This window comes from Coregonus lavaretus, assembly GCF_964263955.1.
Source record: "Coregonus lavaretus genome assembly, chromosome: 15".
Lineage (NCBI taxonomy): Eukaryota > Metazoa > Chordata > Actinopteri > Salmoniformes > Salmonidae > Coregonus > Coregonus lavaretus.
In genome coordinates, this window is record NC_140002.1 from 43,448,405 (window position 1) to 43,468,479 (window position 20,075).

Below are 20,075 nucleotides of genomic sequence, written 5' to 3' on the forward strand. Positions count from 1 at the left end.
ATTTCAATGCATTTGATTATTGATTTCTACTGTATTGATTTGAAGCTGTCAGGTGGAAAGGGAACAGACTTTGTATTTCTCCCAGTTTGTGTTTCCGTCACAGCATCACCATCTCTTCACACGCGGCCAGTGACCCTGAGGAAGACATTTGAGAGATGGGGAACATACGAAAACAGCTTTTCTTTACTTGTCAATACTGGAGTAGAGCACTAACCTGAGGAGAGCCTTGTGCAGGTAGAAACCAGGCTGTGTTCCAACACTGTGTATTGATGACAGGCAGTCGTTCAGGGCTACAGTGGCAAGATCTGTCCAAACAATTCCTCTGCAGAGAGGTTAAGTGACATCGATCCAGGATTCAGCTCATATTTCATCCCAGAGAACAATATTCTTAATTGACATGGATCTGCTGTTATGGATTACGCTCTAAGAAAAAGAGTGAGCGTGGAAGAAAAAAAATGCACCTGCACCACAAGTCAAGGTCGCAACTCCTTGTTTGATTCCCCTCTCCTTGTTAGTGTTAATCAAATCCTATGTTTTATAATGAAAATAATGCAAATTTTCAATTTTTATTCCACTGATCAAATAGCCCTCCACAGCAATTGTCTTTTCATTAAAGAAATCACTAATCATTAATTAAGCATTTTGACTACTTTACATAAAGCTATAAGTGAGGAAGGGCAATCAGAAGCAGATCAAACGACCTGTCTCTAATTGAAGTGCAAAGCACCCCCTCTTCTCTCCTCCACGTCCTCCCAGTGAGGCTCTCTGCCGGAAAGTCGACAGGACTCCCCCGGGGTCCTTCTCTCCTCAGACCTATAGCTGGCCACTCTCCATCTCTCTCTCTTTCCTTCATCCTCCCAATGGTTCTCACTCAACACACAAGAGGAATACCCTTTAGTGCCGTACTCACTCACACAGGGAGAATAGTTTCTTTGGAGGTGTGCATGTAATTGCTACCTCAGACAGAAGCGCAACAAAACCCCAGCAAGCAGTGAAACAGATGACACAGAAGACTGCAACAAAACACATCTGAATCTAGAACTTTATTACTAAAAAACAAACAACAAAAAAAAAACACATCTACCAAGATGTCCAGAAGTATGTTTTATTGTTTTGTGTTATGTGCAAGGCTGTGATGTGATACTATTATCATTAAAACAAGGTCAACAATTTTAGATAGCTGCCTGGTTGTGATCATGGTAATAATGAAATTCCCAAAATTCTTTAAAAATATATTTGAATTGGCAGCTTTTTTAAACCAGCAAGTGTAACTTTTTACCAGTGTCGTATCTACATGCATGCTTGCATCGGATGTGCATTGGGGTATTTCATTTTACTTTAGTATTTTTTTTCTCACTAAAAATGTATCCACTTTATTACGACGTCAGAATAGCAAACGCTAAAGCATTTTTTACATGTCTAAAAACGAAGGGGGATAAACAGAAGAGGGGTTACTGTAATACTGTATTTTTAACAGCAATAGAACATTTGAACTGAACACAGCAACATAGAAACCTTTACAGTGGGAAGGGCTCTATAGGATATGCCTCAATATCTCGTTCTTTGTATCCAGACTGAGCTTAGAGTAAAACACACTTAAAATAAACACTGAAACAACGCAGTTCAGGAAGAGGACACATTCCTAAGTCAACAGACAGTAGTGACATTTTTCAACAATACCCCCCCCCCCATCCACCCCGGAAAAAAAGAGGGAAAAAGCGTAGAAATTCAGAAACCATTCGAGTCCCTTTTACTTGGTGATGAACAGGTGATAGAAGAAGAGAAGCACATTTTGTCTTGAATTTTACATCTCATATCCTCCTTCAGATTTTCAAGCTTCAAGAAGATATTATCCTATATATGCGCTGCAAGACTTGTGCTATTGGGGCATTGGAGGAATCAACAACTAATAACAAGAATAATAATAACAAGAATAATTAATAACAAGAATAATAATGAGAGGAAATCGGCTTGGAGAGGAATAGGATAAGGAAGGGCTTCTGTATGTGCTTCACGGGGAGTAGAGAGAAACCCAAGACAGTTTTATTTTCAATGGTCCTTACTTTTTTTCTCAAAGAGGGTAGAACAAAAGTAGTCAGAACAAGTAAAATATAGGGATTTTTTACAAGTAGCTGGAGTGAGATGATGGGGCGGCAATAAGCGGCACTCCAGTGTTGCCTCTCACCCCACCACACCCTCTGCAGTCCTGTACATGAGTTTCAGGGGATGGTTTTGGGGATCCATTCCTCCCTCCAGTCACCCCTCTTCTCCACTCGTCCTCTCCCAGTCAAGGGCTCTGTCTCTGGGGAAGCCTGCAGTGACAGCCCTGGGCCAGGTCTAGAGAAGCTGGAGGTCTCTCTCAGTACATTATGGGAGGCTTGGTGTAGGGTCTGTTCTCTGTTAGGGAAACAAAGAAACATCAGTTAATCAAGTGATCCATCCACCCATCTTTACTCAGTGTCATACCGCAGTTTTATAGCTACTCTCTTGCAATTCTACACATTTTGCCATAACCCAAAACACAACCAAAACAAACTACAAATGCATCCAACAAGTTTGTATAGTCACAAGCTTGATGTAGTCAAACACTAAACTTTTGACTACTTTAATACACTATAAAACTTATTCAAATGGGGGGACTATATACAGTACATAAAGTGCTTTAATTTGTAAACTGTAAAACAGATATGCATGAAAATACCCTCAAATAAAAGGTGACATTCTGTACTGTCGCCTCATATGAAACATTTGATCTCAAATCCAAAATGCTGGAGTATAAAGCCAAATGTACAACTTTTATCTTCACTGTCCAAATAAATACAGAGGGGAGTGTAAATAAAGATGTTTCTCTAGTAAAGTTGTTTACTCTCCAGAGTGTGTATATATTTCAAATTATGTGAAACTGAGTTTGTGATTTCTCAACTTTCCCACAAGCATGAGAACAAAAGTTCAAGAGCAACCAACGTATTTAGTATCTCCTTTAATCAAATGTGCATCAGGAATAATATGGGTGATTAATCATTTAGTGTTAGTTGTCAACAGGAGGGAACAGCTGAAAGAAAAACAGCTGGATAACAAAGTGACTGGAGTCAGCAGCTGCATGTTAATCTCTACATGGTAGCCACCATCAGCTCATCTCACTGGAGATGGAGACAGAGAGAATGGGTAATCACTGTGCTGTGCTAAGGGGAGTGGTTCTGCATGTTTGAAATGTGTTCTGGGAACATAGAAAATACAACGGAACATAGTCAGGAGGAAAAAAGCAATGTTCAGTGGTGTTGGAGGATGAGGGCCAGAAAGAGAGAACATGATTGTGATGTACTGTCTGTACTGTCAGATGAGAAAGAAGAGAAGAGCAACACTTCCTGATTCTCTAATTGTTTTTCAATGTTAATATGTACTGTCAAGATAACTATATTTGACATTTGTTCTGTCTGTTATATGTTTAACCCTTCCCAGGGCAGTGTGAATAGAGTAGATGTGTGGAGGCAGAATTAGTGGTTTGTGTATGTTGCAACACCTCTGGGAACCCTCCTCAGCAGCTCAATCCATATTTAACATGGCTCTGGCCCTCTGGCCTCATTCTTTTCTGCATAGACTGCAAACTGGCTAATTACAGCAGATCTGGGACTGCCATAAAGCTTCACCTTGATAGTTCACGCTTGCTCTTTTTTCATTGGGTTGCCAATTAGTGAGTTGCAAACTTTGGAAATGAATGGTACCTAAGGGTCTCATTTGCTATATGTATAGCGTGTGTTTGGAACTAAAGCAGGTTATGAGATTTCTAGTTATTTGGGAGTACATTATTCATGTAGCTGAAGATGCTGAGCCGTTGTTTAAGGAACAAGTGGTTGTGATAGGAGCCAGAGTGAAGCCAGAATGAAGCCAGGAGTAAAGCCAGGAGTAAAGCCAGGAGTGAAGCCAGGAGTGAAGCCAGAGTGAAGCCAGGAGTGAAGCCAGGAGTGAAGCCAGGAGTGAAGCCAGGAGTGAAGCCAGGAGTGTGTTAGTGTAATAACACCTTGAGTGTTGAGGTCCTCATCTATCCTTTCTGGGTCCTTGTCTTTGATTACTTTTCCCTGCAGTCTCCCCCCACCTCCTTCTCTCTTACCCTCCCCCTCTTCTCTTAATCGGCTTGTAAAATGATGTCACCTTCTTTTGTATTCAGCAGTTTCTGTTACCTCCACTCATCTTGATTAATAAAAAAGACGCAGGTCTGCGTAATAGACCAACACACAGAGGAACCTGAGAAAGCGTAAAAAGCTTTTAGCCCCAGAAGTGGGATCTCAGCAAGGACAATCAAACCTAATGAAATCAGGTGTCAGTGCTAAGCTTGCAAAACTGTGAAGTCCAACTTGGGAGTGAAGCGAGGTGTAATTAGATTTCTCCCAGTGTAATGGATAAATGCGGTGGGCCGTGGGGGTGGAGGGGCCGGACAACACACTCCTGACTGGAGCTCTTAAGCCCCTGTGTGAGTGAGTCAGTGGGCTCCCAGTCCCCAAACAGCCAGGAGCTCCAGGAGAGGCCCCACGTGTCCAGCTACAGCATCCCCACAGACAGACACCTCTGCTGGGCATGGTGGTAGTGGGGCGATGGACAGGTATATCACATCAGCATGAGATTCCAAGCTGGCACAGTTGAAACAGAGTTATTTTAATAGCACTGTAATTCAGATTGATTGCTACACAGTGGATGCAATCATTGATAGGTAGTAGGGGGGTAGATCTAACGAATGCTTTCATAATGATAGCTCAGATGTAATCAGCCAGTCGTGATGAGGCTTGAATGAAATATTACTGAGATAATTATCCTTTAAAACTTTGGTCAAAGGAAAGTCCTTCAATGCAAACAGAAGAGACATAGGAAAAGGATAGATGTACTCAACCAGTTTTAAGCAGTAACACAGGAAGTCATGGTTTTGGGGAAAATGTCTTCAAATGTAATTGAACTCCTGTGGCTGCCGTCACTGTTGTAACCCTTCATGCTCATCACTGGCCAGTGTACGTGAAATGTGGACGGTGCGCGACTACTCCAGAGCATGACTGAAGGTAGGGAATGATTATAGTGTGACAGTGTCACCCACGCCTCTCTCTCTCTTTCTGTGCCCTGTGGAGGGCAGTGGAGCGTGAGGGAAGGTGTGCCGTCTGTCCCTCACATGGCCTTGGCAGCTCTCCCTGCTGCCCTAAAGGTCAGGAACGCCATGGCCCCATAATCCCCCTCTCCACACTGTCATTAGTAACGGCTGACACCTACAGGCCAGCAGAGTACTAAGGGTCATGACAAATACGTGGATTTACAAGGCTGAATGTCAGATAATTATGTGTTGCGATTGGAACACAATAGTAAGTGGGATTAACAATGACGTCATAATTGTTCACTGTGATAAAATGGGGTTTGTGTTTTAAAAAGTGCTTTCTACACATAACCAGTTTTGAAACATGTCTGTGAGCCAGTATGTCTACATCTTTGATGTTATGGTTAGGACTTGAGGTTTTAGCTCCGAGAGGGGTTCCATACTTCGGTAATCCTGACCAAGACAACAGATTTAAACTCACCCACAGACGACCCCCTCACACTGATAATGAACCCTGTCCTTAGAAAAGCAAACCCCCGAGCGGAGCAGCCTATAGATACGAAGAGAGGGCCTCAACATTCCGCTGCGTGGCGATGCTGTCAGAGGCAAGAAAAATGGAGAGCCCTTTATTTGCAGACTGTGAAATTGGCTCTGAGAAAAACAATCTCCACCTTCTCATCTCCACTGAAACACTTTGCAGCACACTCACTGGATGTTCTGTAAACATATGTATTTATTCACCTATCGCAGCCCACATTTCAATAAGACGTACGGCAGAGTGTCTTTAATTCGCCTTCAGACATGTTGATAATAGGTTCCATTTATCAAACATAACTTCAGCTGCATTTTGGGGGGATCGGAGGGGAGGGTGGAGGTGGAGAGACAGGGGGTTCTACAAACAAAACTCGGAGAGAATGGAAGCGTGAAACGCATATGCAACAACATCAGTTTGTAATCTTATTCCGAGGGGTGGGAGTCTTCAAAGAGGCCCTGGTGGAGAGCGGAGAGCTGACGGAGAGAGAGAGAGAGAGAGAGAGAGAGAGAGAGAGAGAGAGAGAGAGAGAGAGAGAGAGAGAGAGAGAGAGAGAGAGAGAGAGAGAGAGAGAGACTCTCTGGTTTGTGTTTGCTGTTGTGTAACAAGGTACCATGATGAGGCACTAAGGCCCACATGTGGAGCATGTGGAGGCCACAACGTCCCCCAACCTCATCAATCCCCTAACTTTGACCTCCACACGTGAGGGTACTTTCCAACATTAACAAGTTAATCCAAATGTTACTTTGCGGTGCACATATTGTGGTTTTATGACTATATTTGGAAATAGAAAGATATATTCAGGGATCAAACCATGCTACCCCCAGCTCTAGCTGTATCCCTGTATGAATATCTTCCATACAGGGTTCTAGAGTGATGCGCCCAGAAGAGTGTACCGCCAACTACATCGAGTCACTTTTTTATTTGTAAAAATGTCCATTCTTTAATGCTTACCTTACCTATGTTTGTCTTGTGTATCTGCAAGCTTTTCTATGGGTGCTGAAATCTGTCGTTTTTTATAAAAATTGCACCCCGTAATCCACTGTTTTCCAATGGAGTAGGAACATTTCAAACGTGCACTACCACTCGATACTTTTATAAATATCCATTATTTAATGCTTACCTGTCCTGATTGCTTCCCCTGCCAAAACAAAAAAATCTGCTATAAAATGACGAGCTGCTCCTTCTCCATTCACAAACAACGTCGCGTAAAATGCTACTTTTATTTTAAAAACTACAGATATCCAATTCTTCCCACAATTGTGTCAAGTTGGCTGGATGTCCTTTGGGGTGGTGGACCATTCTTAATACACACGGGAAACTGTTGAGTGTGAAAAACCCAGCAGCGTTGCAGTTCTTGACACACTCAAATCGGTGCGCCTGGCACCTACTACCATACCCCGTTCAAAGGCACTTAAATATTTTGTCTTGCAGATTCACCATCTGAACGGCACACATACACAATCCATGTCTCAATTGTCTCAAGGCTTAAAAATCCTTCTTTAACAGGTCTCCTCCCCTTCATCTACACTGATTGAAGTGGATTTAACAAATTACATCAATAAGGGATCATAGCTTTCACCTGGATTCACCTGGTCAGTCTATGTGATGGAAAGAGCAGGTGTTCCTAATGTTTTGTACACTCAGTGTATATGTCAAACACTGGAGTTAAGTCATAGCTACCTGACCCACCAGATCCCAGAGACTGAGAGGGAGCGTGAACCAGGGGCGTGCTAATGCTTACCCTGTACAGCCGAGTTCTCCTGCTGGCTGCCGTTATGCTCCGGCTCAACCTCTGGTATCACTGCCTCTGAAATGGAACACAACCATCAGTTAGGACTAATGCTTCATCCCTATCTAGCCTACTTCTTACCTATCCAGACAGTCTCTGCGTATCCACATATACCAGGTGGAGAAGAAATTCTATCCAAGAGACAAATTATGTTTTAAGTAGGGGGGGGGGGAGATTGTACGGAAACGGGGATAAGATTTAGATAAGATTTTCTGCCAACAGCATGAGAAGTAGCCTGATTGTTCACACAATAATGTATTAGCCCCAACAACGTCAGATGAAAGGAAACCCAATGCATTTCTTCTAATAAATTCATGTTTAATCAGCCTTGGAAATAATTGCTCTGCCCTCTGAAATGTTTGCAGATGTGTGCCGTGCTCTTGATTCCGGTTTTTTCCTTCTCTGCTCCTGGTAAGATATTCAGAAATAAACAACTGAAAATGAGGAGCTATCAAAACAATTTGCAGTTTTAAGCGTTTGCATTTCGAGCGTTTATGATAAGTATCTGTATCCATTTCCTCTCAGGGTAACAATGCTAATATGCTGGAAGTGATAACCGCTAGGACCGCTGCGCTGACAACATGAATGAAAATATCTGCGTTGCTTTACAGAGAAGAATGAGGAAGACAAGTACTGGATAAAAAAAGAGAGAGGGAGATGGAAAGGGCAGGGGGAAAGAAACTAGGAACAGGATGAGAAAGAGAGTGAATACATATAATAAAACAGGAGATGAGAGGATAGTTAAAGAGGAGGAGGAGGAGGAGGAGGAGGAGGAGACGAGAGTATGGAGGCCTACCATTGAGACTCATGCAGAGGTTCTCTGGGGAGGTGGCCGTTTTGAGGGCCTGCTCCACCTGCTCACGACGCTTGGACTCAAACTCCAGAGCCTCCTGTAGTTTCCTCTTAGCCTTCTTCTCCTTCTTCAGCCGCTTCTGGATGGTGGCTGAACAGGGACAGAGGGAGGGAGAGGGGGAGATAGCCAGTGAGTTGACAGGCTCACCTCGACTGAGTCAAACTGAGAAAACCCTTTGCATCGGTGAATCCTTAGTGCTGCCTCCCAGTACTAGAACAGCTAGCCTTGCTGTACCAGCCCAGCTTAGCCCAGCTCAGAGCTGGCTGCTAGGCTGTCTCCAGTTGGCAGCTCTTGGGGGTGCCGATTCTCCCCAAATTAACAGCCAAATAAAAAGCATGTTCCCAGTAAAGAGGAACCAACAGCACCATGCAGAAGCACCAGCTCTGCCCTGTCTAACACCTCTAATTACACACAGCTGATTGGCCAAATCATCACTTTACTGCCTCTCTATTAAAAGACACATTAGAATAACATGCAATTAGATAACAGCCATGGCTAATAGATAATCAGTGTCTGTACATATTGTTGGAGTTGTTACCGAGGCGACTAATTGCCTTAATTTCTTGGCTGGGGTTGAAGATGCACAACTCAAATCTAAATCAGACACGGATGTATGCCAAGTCCAGTAAAGATGCAAGCACATATTCTTTTGGCTGGATTTGTATTTACTGTATGTATATATTAATTTATTCATTCACGCTGCCAGATCTCTTTCTCTCTCTCAATTCAAAGGGCTTTATTGGCATGGGAAGCATGTGTTTACATCGCCAAAGCAAGTGAAATAAACAATAAACAAAAGTGAGAAGACACAAAACAACATCAACAACAAACTATTAGAAATGAACAGTAAACGTTGCACTCACAAAGGTTTCAAAACGCTAACGACATTTCAAGTGTTAGATTTAAGGCCTGAGGGGGTGTGGTATATGGCCAGTATACCACAGCTAAGGGCTGTTTTTACGCTCGACGCAACGCGGAGTGCCTGGACACAGCCCTTAGCCATGGTATATTGGCCATATACCACAAAGCCACGAGGTGCCTTATTGCTATTATAAACTGGTTACCAACATAGTTAGAGCAGTAAAAATAAATGTTTTGTCATACCCATGGTATACGGTCTGATATACCATGGCTGTCAGCCAATCAGCATTCAGGGCTCGAACCACCCAGTTTATAATCTCAGCTATGTACAGTGTTTTAGCAATGTGCAAATAGTTGTAGCACAAATAGTAGGGGAGGATAAAAAAATATTATTGGTATTTACAATGTTTGTGCTCTACTGGTTGCCATGGTAACAGGCCACAAATCTTGCTGCTGTGATGGCACACTGCGGTATTTCGCCTAACAGATATGGGAGTTTATCAATGTTTGGAACACCATTATTTTTTTGGAACACCATTGGAACACCATTATTTTTGTCTTACTGAGATTCACTGTCAGGGCCCAAGTCTGACAGTATCTGTGCAGAAGATCTAGGTGCTGCTGTAGGGGACAGAATCACCAGATCATCTCCAAACAGTAGACATTTGATTTCCGAGTCCAGTAGGGTGAGGCCGGGTGCTGCAGACTGTTCTAGTGTTCTATGCCCTCGCCAATTCATTGATATGTATTCATTGCTACACAGTATATGCATCTCTCTCTCTCTCTCTCTCTCTCGCTCTCTCTTGCTCTCACTCTCTCTCTCCTACCTCGGCTGTGCAGTTCGGAGGTGAGCTGTCTCTCCAGACTCTCTCTCATCTCTCTCTCCCTGTAGAGCTCCATCTTGAGCTCCTTCCTCTCCTGCTGGACCTGTTTCTCCTGCACACGGGCGTTGTCCACCGCTACCTTCAGCAGGCCCTGCGCCGCCCGAGGGACAGAGAAAGGAGCACAGCACTTTAACCTTTAACTCCACCACTACCCACCAGAGCACCATTACACACACACACACACACACACACACACACACACACACAGCACACACACACACACACACACACACACACAGCACACACACACAGCACACACTCCTATCAGTGCCACTATTCCATGACATAAAGAGTGCGTCTCTACCTGGATGTTGGTGAGCAGAGTCTCCACAGAGTTGAGTCCGTCAGCGAAGAGGAAGGGCGCAGGGAAGCCTGGAGGCAGAGTCTGTCCTCCCAGGGGCATCTTCTCAAAGCCTGGCTTCATCATGGGCAGGGCCAGCTGCGCCTCATCTGCTCAACACAACACACAATAGACCTGGACTTACAACCAGCTTTATCACACGTAATGGGGCTGTTAAAATAAAACTGATGCACAAACACACATTCACTCACATTCACAGGACCATATGAACAGTTTAATAAAGCTAAAAGCATAGTTGATGGTAGACAGTGAAAACAGCAGAGAGGGAAGCAGCAGAGAGGGAAGCAGCGTGTGATGGTGTGTGAGGAGGACGCCTGAATGTCCTGTACAGCCTCTCTCTGAAGAGTGGTTCATTTATAAGGAGCAGAGCGCAAACCCCAGATCAGCGCAGAGTATCACCACGGAGACAGCTACCGAACAGCAAAGAGAATCATATTTTACCTTCCCACAACCCTCTCTATCCTCCCACCCACTCCCTCCCCCACCCACAGAGGGAACGACAGGCCCGCGGTCCAGGGGAAAATAGATAGAAGCCTGAGAGTGGCTCGAGCCATGATTCACCCGGATAATCTGGCTCGGCGAGATGACACCAGCCATCCCGGCTTCCCGGGGCAAGACAAATAGGACAGCCAGGGTGGGAATTGTGATGACAGTGTATCACGGGTCACATCGATTTCCCGCTGCGCTCCCAGGCTGGCCAGATAACCCTGCACTCCATTCTGCCCATTGTTCATATTCCACCTGTCCCACAAGCAATAAATTTCCCCCTGTACTGGAAAGGGCATTAAAGTAAAGAGAGGGAGAGAGAGGGAGCGAGGGAGAGAGAGGTGGGGAGAGAGAGGTGGAAAAAAAAGAGAATAATTCCCCTCCTCCCCCCCCCAACGGTTTGACAGTCTGTGATTAAGTTTTTCGTACCGACTGAAAGTGGTTCGCAGATCAAGGTCACACAGATATAGTGTGAAGCGGAGAAGAGTGTGTGTGTGTGAGTGTGTGTGTGTGTGTGTGTGTGTGTGTGTGTTAAAAGAGACATATATAGAGAGTGATAGGAAAAGAAAGGGGGAAAGAGGGAAGAAAATAGAGCGAGAGGTGCGAGGTGAATCGTTAGATAAACTGAGAATCAGAGGGAAGATTCTCAGAGTTCAGAAATGGCATCTGGCAACAGAGCATCAGTTCACATCTTTGGCCTTTGTAATGGACCTGGTCAGAGGCTCTGTCTCCCCCCTGCCCTCCTCACCCCCACGCCTGGCCCTCTATAGGACTGATTAACAGCTCATCTGCACCCCTGTCACAGAGCCTCACTGGTCCCCTGCATTAAAAGAAAACTCCACCCCAAAACTACTGTATCTTTTGGTATTTGTTTCAGTAGTCCATTGTTGATATAGTCCCAAAATGTTTTGCATGTCAGCAATCAAGTTTTCAAGATATGTAACTTTCAAAATACAGAAATCTGGCCCATATGATGCTTCTGGTTCCTCCTAAAAGCATCTCTGTACTCTACAGTGTGCCCCAGCCCCTCCCTCCCTCCCTCCCTCCCTCCCTCCCTCCCTCCCTCCAGTAGGCTCTCCACACCTAATTACTACTCTCTTTTAAACGACAGATTTATCTTGCTGCTGCTGCTGATAGCACACAATTCAATTCATTTTATTCTGTGGGCAAAGAGGGGGAGAAGGCTGGCCCGTGACATTTACAAAGTGCACTGGTTCTGTCTCAGGTCACTGTAATGCGCACAAGTAATGATGCAGGGTGTGTATGCCGCCTACAGTGTTCTCTGTGCGTACGGTGTGTGTGTGTGTGTGTGTGTGTGTGTGTGTGTGTGTGTGTGTGCACGCACATGTCCCCCACTTGGAGAACATGAACAGCGTTCAGCCCGACTGTGCTGTAGCATTAGAGAGGTGCGAAACAGCTACTGTACTTGAAGGGAAATGGAATCACAACACTTGACTGGGAGTCAGTTTTCTTTGAAGGACCATGATGAACCAATGACATGGCTTCAGAACCTGCCACTTACCACCCCCCTCTCAACACACAGAGCAAACAAATAAATAAATAAACTAACAAAAAGAGGGGGAAGTGCTGTTTCCTTTTAACCCACCGCATGAATCAATCAATTATTTAACAATCAAGCCTTTTATTTGCTACCCCTAAAAATAAAGACAATGTAATGTTTCTGAAAAGAATAAAAAAAACAGGAGGTTTCAGAGGTTTCAACAAAAGGAGAGCTATTTGAAAGGCGGGCTGAATCCATCAACTCTCATTGCAAAGCTCTCAGCAGAAAGAGGAAAACAACTATAATGGGGAAAGGAAGGGAAAAGGTTAAAACAGGGAAAGAATGCTACAGTGTTCTGCTTCAGAAGACTGAGTTCTTTACCTGCAAGCCCTAAGAGCTGTCACAGTGGCGCTCTTAGGACTTTGTCATTTATAGAACGCCTCTGTCCCAGATGTGAATGGAACACCACTGAGAACCTTGCTCAGCCAGTCTTACCAGAAGTGGCTCCTCCATCCATACCACCATATGGGTGAACAGATGCCCAGGCAAGGATAGGCATGGAGGAGAAAAACCTATAAAGCATCTACAGCAATATTCCATCTACACACTCTCCATACTCCGGCCCAATTTACCCCCAGCAGCATATTTTCTCCGACTCCCCCGGTGCTATTTGCCTGCATGTGATGTACTTGTTTATTCACTTCACTACATGTGTAGCAGAGCTGTCTGCTGAATATTCAATAGCAGCCAATTAGATGGTGATTTAGGCCAGCCCTGGTGGGTACCATGTGATTGTCAGACCTAAACAAACGTCAGGCAGAGAGAGAGGGAGGCCTCACTGCGACATTTACATAGGATCAAGGCAGGTAAATAATTATAATGACGACCAAGTTGGATATCAAAAGACAGACAGAAAAGGAATAATTAGGGTTTGGGAGTTTCATGTCAGGTACATATTTACACATTTTGGAACACGTGTTAATTATATCAAATGCATAATAATGACTGTAGCAGGACGCGGGATACAGCAGGAGTCCTAGTGTTAGAACAGGTGACCCACTTCCCTGGCCTGCTCCATCTTCTTCTGTTGCTCTGTGGGCTGCACTGTGCTCTTTCTAGAGAAGTACATTCTCTACATCCTTACACTGTCTGGTTTGGAGCCTCACTAATCTCCACGTAGACCAGACCTGGGCCCAATATGCCAATGTATTTCCTGTATCTAAATGACATTCAAATAATAAAGAAAAAATGTAAGATGTATTGAAAAGTAAACCTGGCTCTTTGTCCACTCTCTCCCTCTGCCTGTCACTTTATCTCAATGGCACCCCCTTGTGTTCCATCCTCTTTTCCCCAAAACTGGTAAGCACCTGGCAACTCAAGGCAAAAGAACCCTTCAGTCTCCTCTCCAGCACAGAGGCTCCACTGTGTTTCACTGGGGTAGGTGGGAGCAGGAGGGGTGTGTTGCCAGTCTTTAGGTGGACTGATAAATGCACAGCGGCTATTCAGTCAGTCCACTCCCCCAGCAGCACTTACGTGTATCACAAACCCAGGATCAGTCTCCAGCAGCTGGCAGAGCAAAGAGTGGCAGAGAGAGGGAGAACAGATCCCCCCCCCCACACCACGCCCTGCAACGCACCAAGCAGTCGTGATGAAGCACAACTCACAGGAGGGGCAGGAAGGGAGATGGGTCTCTTCCCTGCCAACTATCTATTTATTCCCAACAAGATGGCAGGTTTTGACAACAGGCACCCAGGGAGCCATAAAGCTCTGGGAACCAAATGTCTTGATGATATTTATAGTGCTCTCAGAGAAATACTCCAATCAAACAGGACTCAGAGTATTGGCAGGAGGAAGAGACTCCAGGGGTGGCTCTGCTCGGATCGGATCGACACACACACACACACACACACACACACACACACACACCTGCTTCTGCTGGAGCTTTTACTGTTCTGGAATTGGAAATATATGTTCAAACATTCACACTGTAGACTACAGTATGTCAACAATGTCTGCTTTTGCCAATGACCAATTAGGAAGAGATGTGAGATGATGTAATGAGACATTTTACAAATCTGGTGTGATTTTTCTATATTTCATCTAATACATTTAAGTGGCAATTAGCTGTTGAAACAATAAAAAAGCATCTTCCCCGCCCCTCTTTTGGTATAAAGCTTAGGGATGGGGTTGGAGAAATGTAACCACCTCAAATTCATAGACAGAGCTACGGATACGAGGACTGACCATCCATGATATCAAAATGATAGTTTTAAACATGTTTTGATGCTGTTTTTTTATATTTGCTTTGTTTACAAACATTGGAGTAAAACAAGCTTATATTTTGGGTTCTGGCGGGGTACGACAGTTGAACTAAGCTCATGAGGCATTTATAAGTAATATTTTTCAAGAATCAATGGGTACATACAGTTGAAGTCGGAAGTTTACATACACCTGTCTTAGGTCAGTAAAAAAATTCCCTGTCTTAGGTCAGTTAGGATCACCACTTTATTTTGAGAATGTGAAATGTCAGAATAATAGTAGAGAGAATGATTTATTTCAGCTTTTATTTCTTTCATCACATTCCCAGTGGGTCAGAAGTTGACATACACTCAATTAGTATTTGGTAGCATTGCCTTTAAATTGTTTAACTTGGGTCCAACGTTTCGGGTAGCCTTCCACAAACTTCCCACAATAAGTTGGGTGAATTTTGGCCCATTCCTCCTGACAGAGCTGGTGTAACTGAGTCAGGTTTGTAGGCCTCCTTGCTCACACACGCTTTTTCAGTTCTGCCCACAAATTGTCTATAGGATTGAGGTCAGGGCTTTGTGATGATGCATCAATTTGTAAGTCGCTCTGGATAAGAGCGTCTGCTAAATGATGTAAATGTAAATGTAATGGCCACTCCAATACCTTGACTTTGTTGTCCTTAAGCCATTTTGCCACGACTTTGGAAGTATGCTTGGGGTCATTGTCCATTTGGAAGACCCATTTGCGACCTAGCTTTAATAACATAATCTTCCGTCCTCATGATGCCATCTATTTTGTGATGTGCACCAGTCCTTCCTGCAGCAAAGCACCCCCACAGCATGATGCTGCCACCCCCGTGCTTCACGGTTGGGATGGTGTTCTTCGGCTTGCAAGCATCCCCCTTTTTCCTCCAAACATAACGATGGTTATTATGGCCAAACAGTTCTATTTTTGTTTCATCAGACCAGAGGACATTTCTCCAAAAAGTACGATCTTTGTCCCCATGTGCAGTTGCAAACTGTAGTCTGGCTTTTTTATGGCGGTTTTGGAGCAGAGGCTTCTTCCTTGCTGAGCGGCCTTTCAGGTTATGTCGATATAGGACTCGTTTTACTGTGGATATAGATACTTTTGTACCTGTTTCCTCCAGCATCTCACAAGGTCCTTTGCTGTTGTTATGGGATTGATTTGCACTTTTCGCACCAAAGTACGTTCATCTCTAGGAGACAGAACGCGTCTCCTTCCTGAGCGGTATGACAGCTGCGTGGTCCCATGGTGTTTATACTTGCGTACTATTGTTTGTACAGATGAACGTAGTACCTTCAGGCGTTTGGAAATTGCTCCCAAGGATGAACCAGACTTGTGGAGGTCTACAATATTTTTTCTGAGGTCTTGGCTGATTTCTTTAGATTTTCCCATGATGTCAAGCAAAGAGGCATTGAGTTTGAAGGTAGGCCTTGAAATACATCCACAGGTACACCTCCAATTGACTCAAATGATGTCAATTAGCCTATCAGAAGCTTCTAAAGCCATGACATAATTTTCTGGAATTTTCCAAGCTGTTTAAAGGCACAGTCAACTTAGTGTATGTAAACTTCTGACCCACTGGAATTGGGATACAGTGAATTATAAGTGAAAAAATCTGTCTGTAAACAATTGTTGGAAAAATTACTTGTGTCACGCACAAAGTAGATGTCCTAACCGACTTGCCAAAACTATAGTTTGTTAACAAGAAATGTGTGGAGTGGTTGCAAAATGAGTTTTAATGACTCTAACCTAGGTGTATGTAAACTTCCGACTTCAACTGTATCATTAGTTTATAAGTCCAAAAATGGATGCAGCAACTACAGATTGCCCCTTTAAAAAAATGTAACTAGTTTTCAAGGATGTGCCATGACAACTGTGTGACATGCTGGCTATAGATGGCCACTTCTGTGGGTGCAGCACCCTTAGAACCAAGTACTGTATGAGCTCTACTTCCTCCCGTCTCCTGGACCCCCATCACCCCTGGGGTCTAACCTATTAATCTACTCCACTACTTCCAAATAATCCTAAAGGCCACATTTTCCCCCTGACTTTAAACCAGACAAACCCCTTGAACGACAGGCTGGATTGAGAACAGTCTGGGAGTGCATTAAAACCAGGCTCACAACGGAATAACAAAAAAAAAAACAAGGTGAACTTAATGAGCTTAACCAAGTCAAGAAGGAATGGCCAATGTTCATTATTTTCCGAAGATGAAAGCATGACAATAAAAGTTAGACTAAAGAACAGGGCCGGGGAAGTGTGCGTGGGGGTCCATTTATTATATTTTAACTGCCATACATGGAAGTCGACGTATACTAAATTGCTAAAGCACTAAAGATAGAGAATTGAAGGAATGTAAATTAGCGCTGAGTGCCGTCTGTGAGCTGCAGTCAGGCCCATAAAGCTGGCACTGCATTGATCTCTGCCCTGAAGGTAGCTAGCTAGCGTTCTGGTCTGTAAGGACTGCTGTGAACGCACACAGCACAACATCACAGAGCACCTATGTGTCCATTACATTATGGAAAAAGATTGATTTAAGGAAAAGTTTGGTATAATTCACAGAACTCATGTGGGAATTCCCACTTCAAAACTTGTGTCTGATGAAATAAAAGGGGAGACAGCTATTTAGTTGGACAAATATAAACAGGAAGTGTGCAGGTAAATATATAACTAAACATGTTCAAAGGGATGAGAGGCTCTGTGTGTTTTCTTGCTTAATGCGCCAACCTCCAGCTAATTAATATTCATAGATGAAATGAACCTTAATGAGGTATCTCTTCCCCCAATTAGCCTTTGAGTAGTGATATGAGGAATATTAAGTGAGAGAGATACTGGGTCAACACTTCTCTGGACCAGGAGAGATGAAGAACAGACAGACAGACAGAGAGAGAGAGAGAGAGAGAGAGAGAGAGAGAGAGAGAGAGAGAGAGAGAGAGAGAGAGAGAGAGAGAGAGAGAGAGAGAGGTAGAGGGAGAGAGAGAGAGAGAGGTAGAGAGAGAGAGGTAGAGGGAGAGAGAGGTAGAGAGAGAGAGAGGTAGAGAGAGAGAGGTAGAGGTAGAGAGAGAGAGAGAGAGAGAGAGAGAGAGAGAGAGAGAGAGAGAGAGAGAGAGAGAGACTATACAAACCATCACTAACAGTTTATTCCTAGAGGTTGGAAATGTGCATTGATTATATATCCAGCACAAAAATCCTTTCAACTTCAATTTCAGACTTCAATTTTCATATCATAAAGGTGTTTGGCCTCTAACCAAACCCTCTGCAGTTAGTGTGTATGTGTCCAAGCAGCAGTGGCCTAGGCCTAGGGAGTGGGAGGCAGCACCATGGTCCCCTGGCTGGGATGCACCACGTGTGTGGGAGTAGGAATAACAGCATTCTGCCTTGACACTAACACTGCCAACTCTACCTTCCTGCCCGGATGCCTCACTTGGACACAGAGAGAGAACACATCCCAGGTAACAGTAACAGGTTCAGTCTGAGTGGGTACCCACCCACCTATCTACCCCCAGAACCAGAGCAGAACCACCACCTGTCTGTCCCCTCCCCCCACCACCCCCCCCCCCCCCCCCTCTGACAGGAACGAGTGGGATAATTTATTACCCAGCCACTCAGCCAAGAGTGCTGGTGAGTCGGGTGACTTTCAATCGCTAACAACCTTGCCCTAAATTAACCAGCGATTGTAATGGCTCACTCTGCTATCCACAAACACAAACGTCTGTGGTCTGGAGGCACAGCACAGTACTTATTTATGTATCCATCTTGAGACAGAGAAGCAGATAAGTTGCGTGTGTGTGTATACATTAACTAACTGGCTACTGAAGACTGAAGAGGCCCACAGCTTAAAGCTGGGGTTTAATTAAACCATCACAAACTCACTTAGAACCGCAATCAGCCTAATGATCCAAAAGGGCCTTCAAAGCCGCCTGTGCGGATGGTCCCTTCTGCACATTACAGGGAAGTGTTTCCACATAAACAAATAGGCCCCAACAAGATAAGAGGACGGAGCTCTTTAAAAAAAAGGCAGTGTGAGCTTCTGACGCATATTTATTTATTCATCCTTTGCGTTCGCAAAGAATAACCACATCTGTCGCCAAGAAGTTAAGAAGCTATCAGTTCTGAAACGCAGCCAAGCCGACGCAGTTAAAGTACAGACTCCTGGCTTGGAACAAAAATGATTTTTTTTTATTTTTCCTCCCCCAGTGAAGGGGCTCTTTGCATTTGTTTTGACTGATTTACCGGTTCGCTTATCTCAAAGAGCGAAACAATGCTGCACATTTCTATCAGAAATCATTACAGGCCATTTCAAATCATTTCCGCACAGCTAATTTCATAATGGCGGAGGGAAACATTGATTGTAACCAGATGCCTCATATCTGCCTTGTGGAAAACTGGCTGCAGCGCAGCGGTCCTGAGTCCACTGTGCTTTCTACTGAGGCCTTCACTCTACGGCCCATTCAGCCTGGACTAACACAAAACACACGTCATCCAGCTACGCCTCAGTGCAGCTCTGCTAAGAGGGACAGGAAGTGGACGGGTGACGATGAGGCCTCAGTTTCCACTCCTCCCAGGTGGGACACGGCTGTGTGTCCTTGAGCAGGGTGTTTAATCTGATGCACAGGTGGGTATAAACACAGAGTCTGAACCTGCCTGATCTCAGATCCCATCTGGACCCTGATGCTTCCTGTACATTCACACACAGGGACGTACATCCTGAGCCGTTTCCTTGGACGTGCCAGATGAAAACAGATCTAGAGTGGGGCGCTGGATTGATAAGTGAACACTTACCTTTCCTCATGCCAGACATTCCTCTTGACTGAGACCCCACTTCCATAAGTGATATTTGTCATTCAGAAGGACTACAGTAATACTATGATTTTCCTCTGGATAAATGTAACTTCTAAGTATCTACTACACCATTGTTCCTTCTTTCTATAATAAAGTATACATGTAAAGTATAAGATCGTCGTCTATGTGTACTAAAACGTTCTAGGAGAATGACAACATGATATGAAAAGAACAAAGACAAAATGGGGACCACAAGTAGGACCGGGACGATAGCAGTATAGCGATACTCGTTACTGTCGTGGCAAGGAAACAAAACACAAAGCGGATGAACTGAGTGACATGCATTTCTTTTCCAAGCTATAGCTCACTATATTTTACATACAGCAGGTTTTTAAAGGACCAAAGAGTTTGGTATGCTTCTTGTTTTCATTTTTTGCTATGGAAGAAAAGATATCGCGATACTGGTATCGTCCCGGCCCTACTCACAAGGGGAAATTGTTTCACCTTTGCCAGAGAAAAATATCCCAACACAAAGAAGAAAAGAAAGAAAGGGTGTGAGTATTATAGAAAGGATGAAAAGAGGGCTAAATAATACAAGTGTGAAAGTTAATCTATGTGAATGTTGCAGCTTCAAGGTAATTGTCCAATAATGTTCACTTTGCAAATATGTTGAGAATCTTT

The 20,075-nt window shown here is 44.1% G+C and overlaps 1 protein-coding gene across 1 annotated transcript in view; it reads right to left on the reverse strand.

Annotated features, from left to right (window-relative positions):
- Positions 1–1,097: 1,097 nt before the first annotated feature.
- The window catches only part of dacha (dachshund a), a 76,361-nt gene continuing 57,383 nt past the window's right edge, over positions 1,098–20,075 (reverse strand). The window contains exons 8-12 of the mRNA XM_084178949.1: positions 10,298–10,443; positions 9,937–10,084; positions 8,192–8,338; positions 7,348–7,413; positions 1,098–2,397 (exon numbers count right to left, since the gene is read on the reverse strand). Coding sequence (XP_084035075.1) covers positions 2,360–2,397; positions 7,348–7,413; positions 8,192–8,338; positions 9,937–10,084; positions 10,298–10,443 — 545 coding nt within the window. The 3' untranslated portion in view covers positions 1,098–2,359. The remainder of the gene's footprint in view (positions 2,398–7,347; positions 7,414–8,191; positions 8,339–9,936; positions 10,085–10,297; positions 10,444–20,075) is intronic.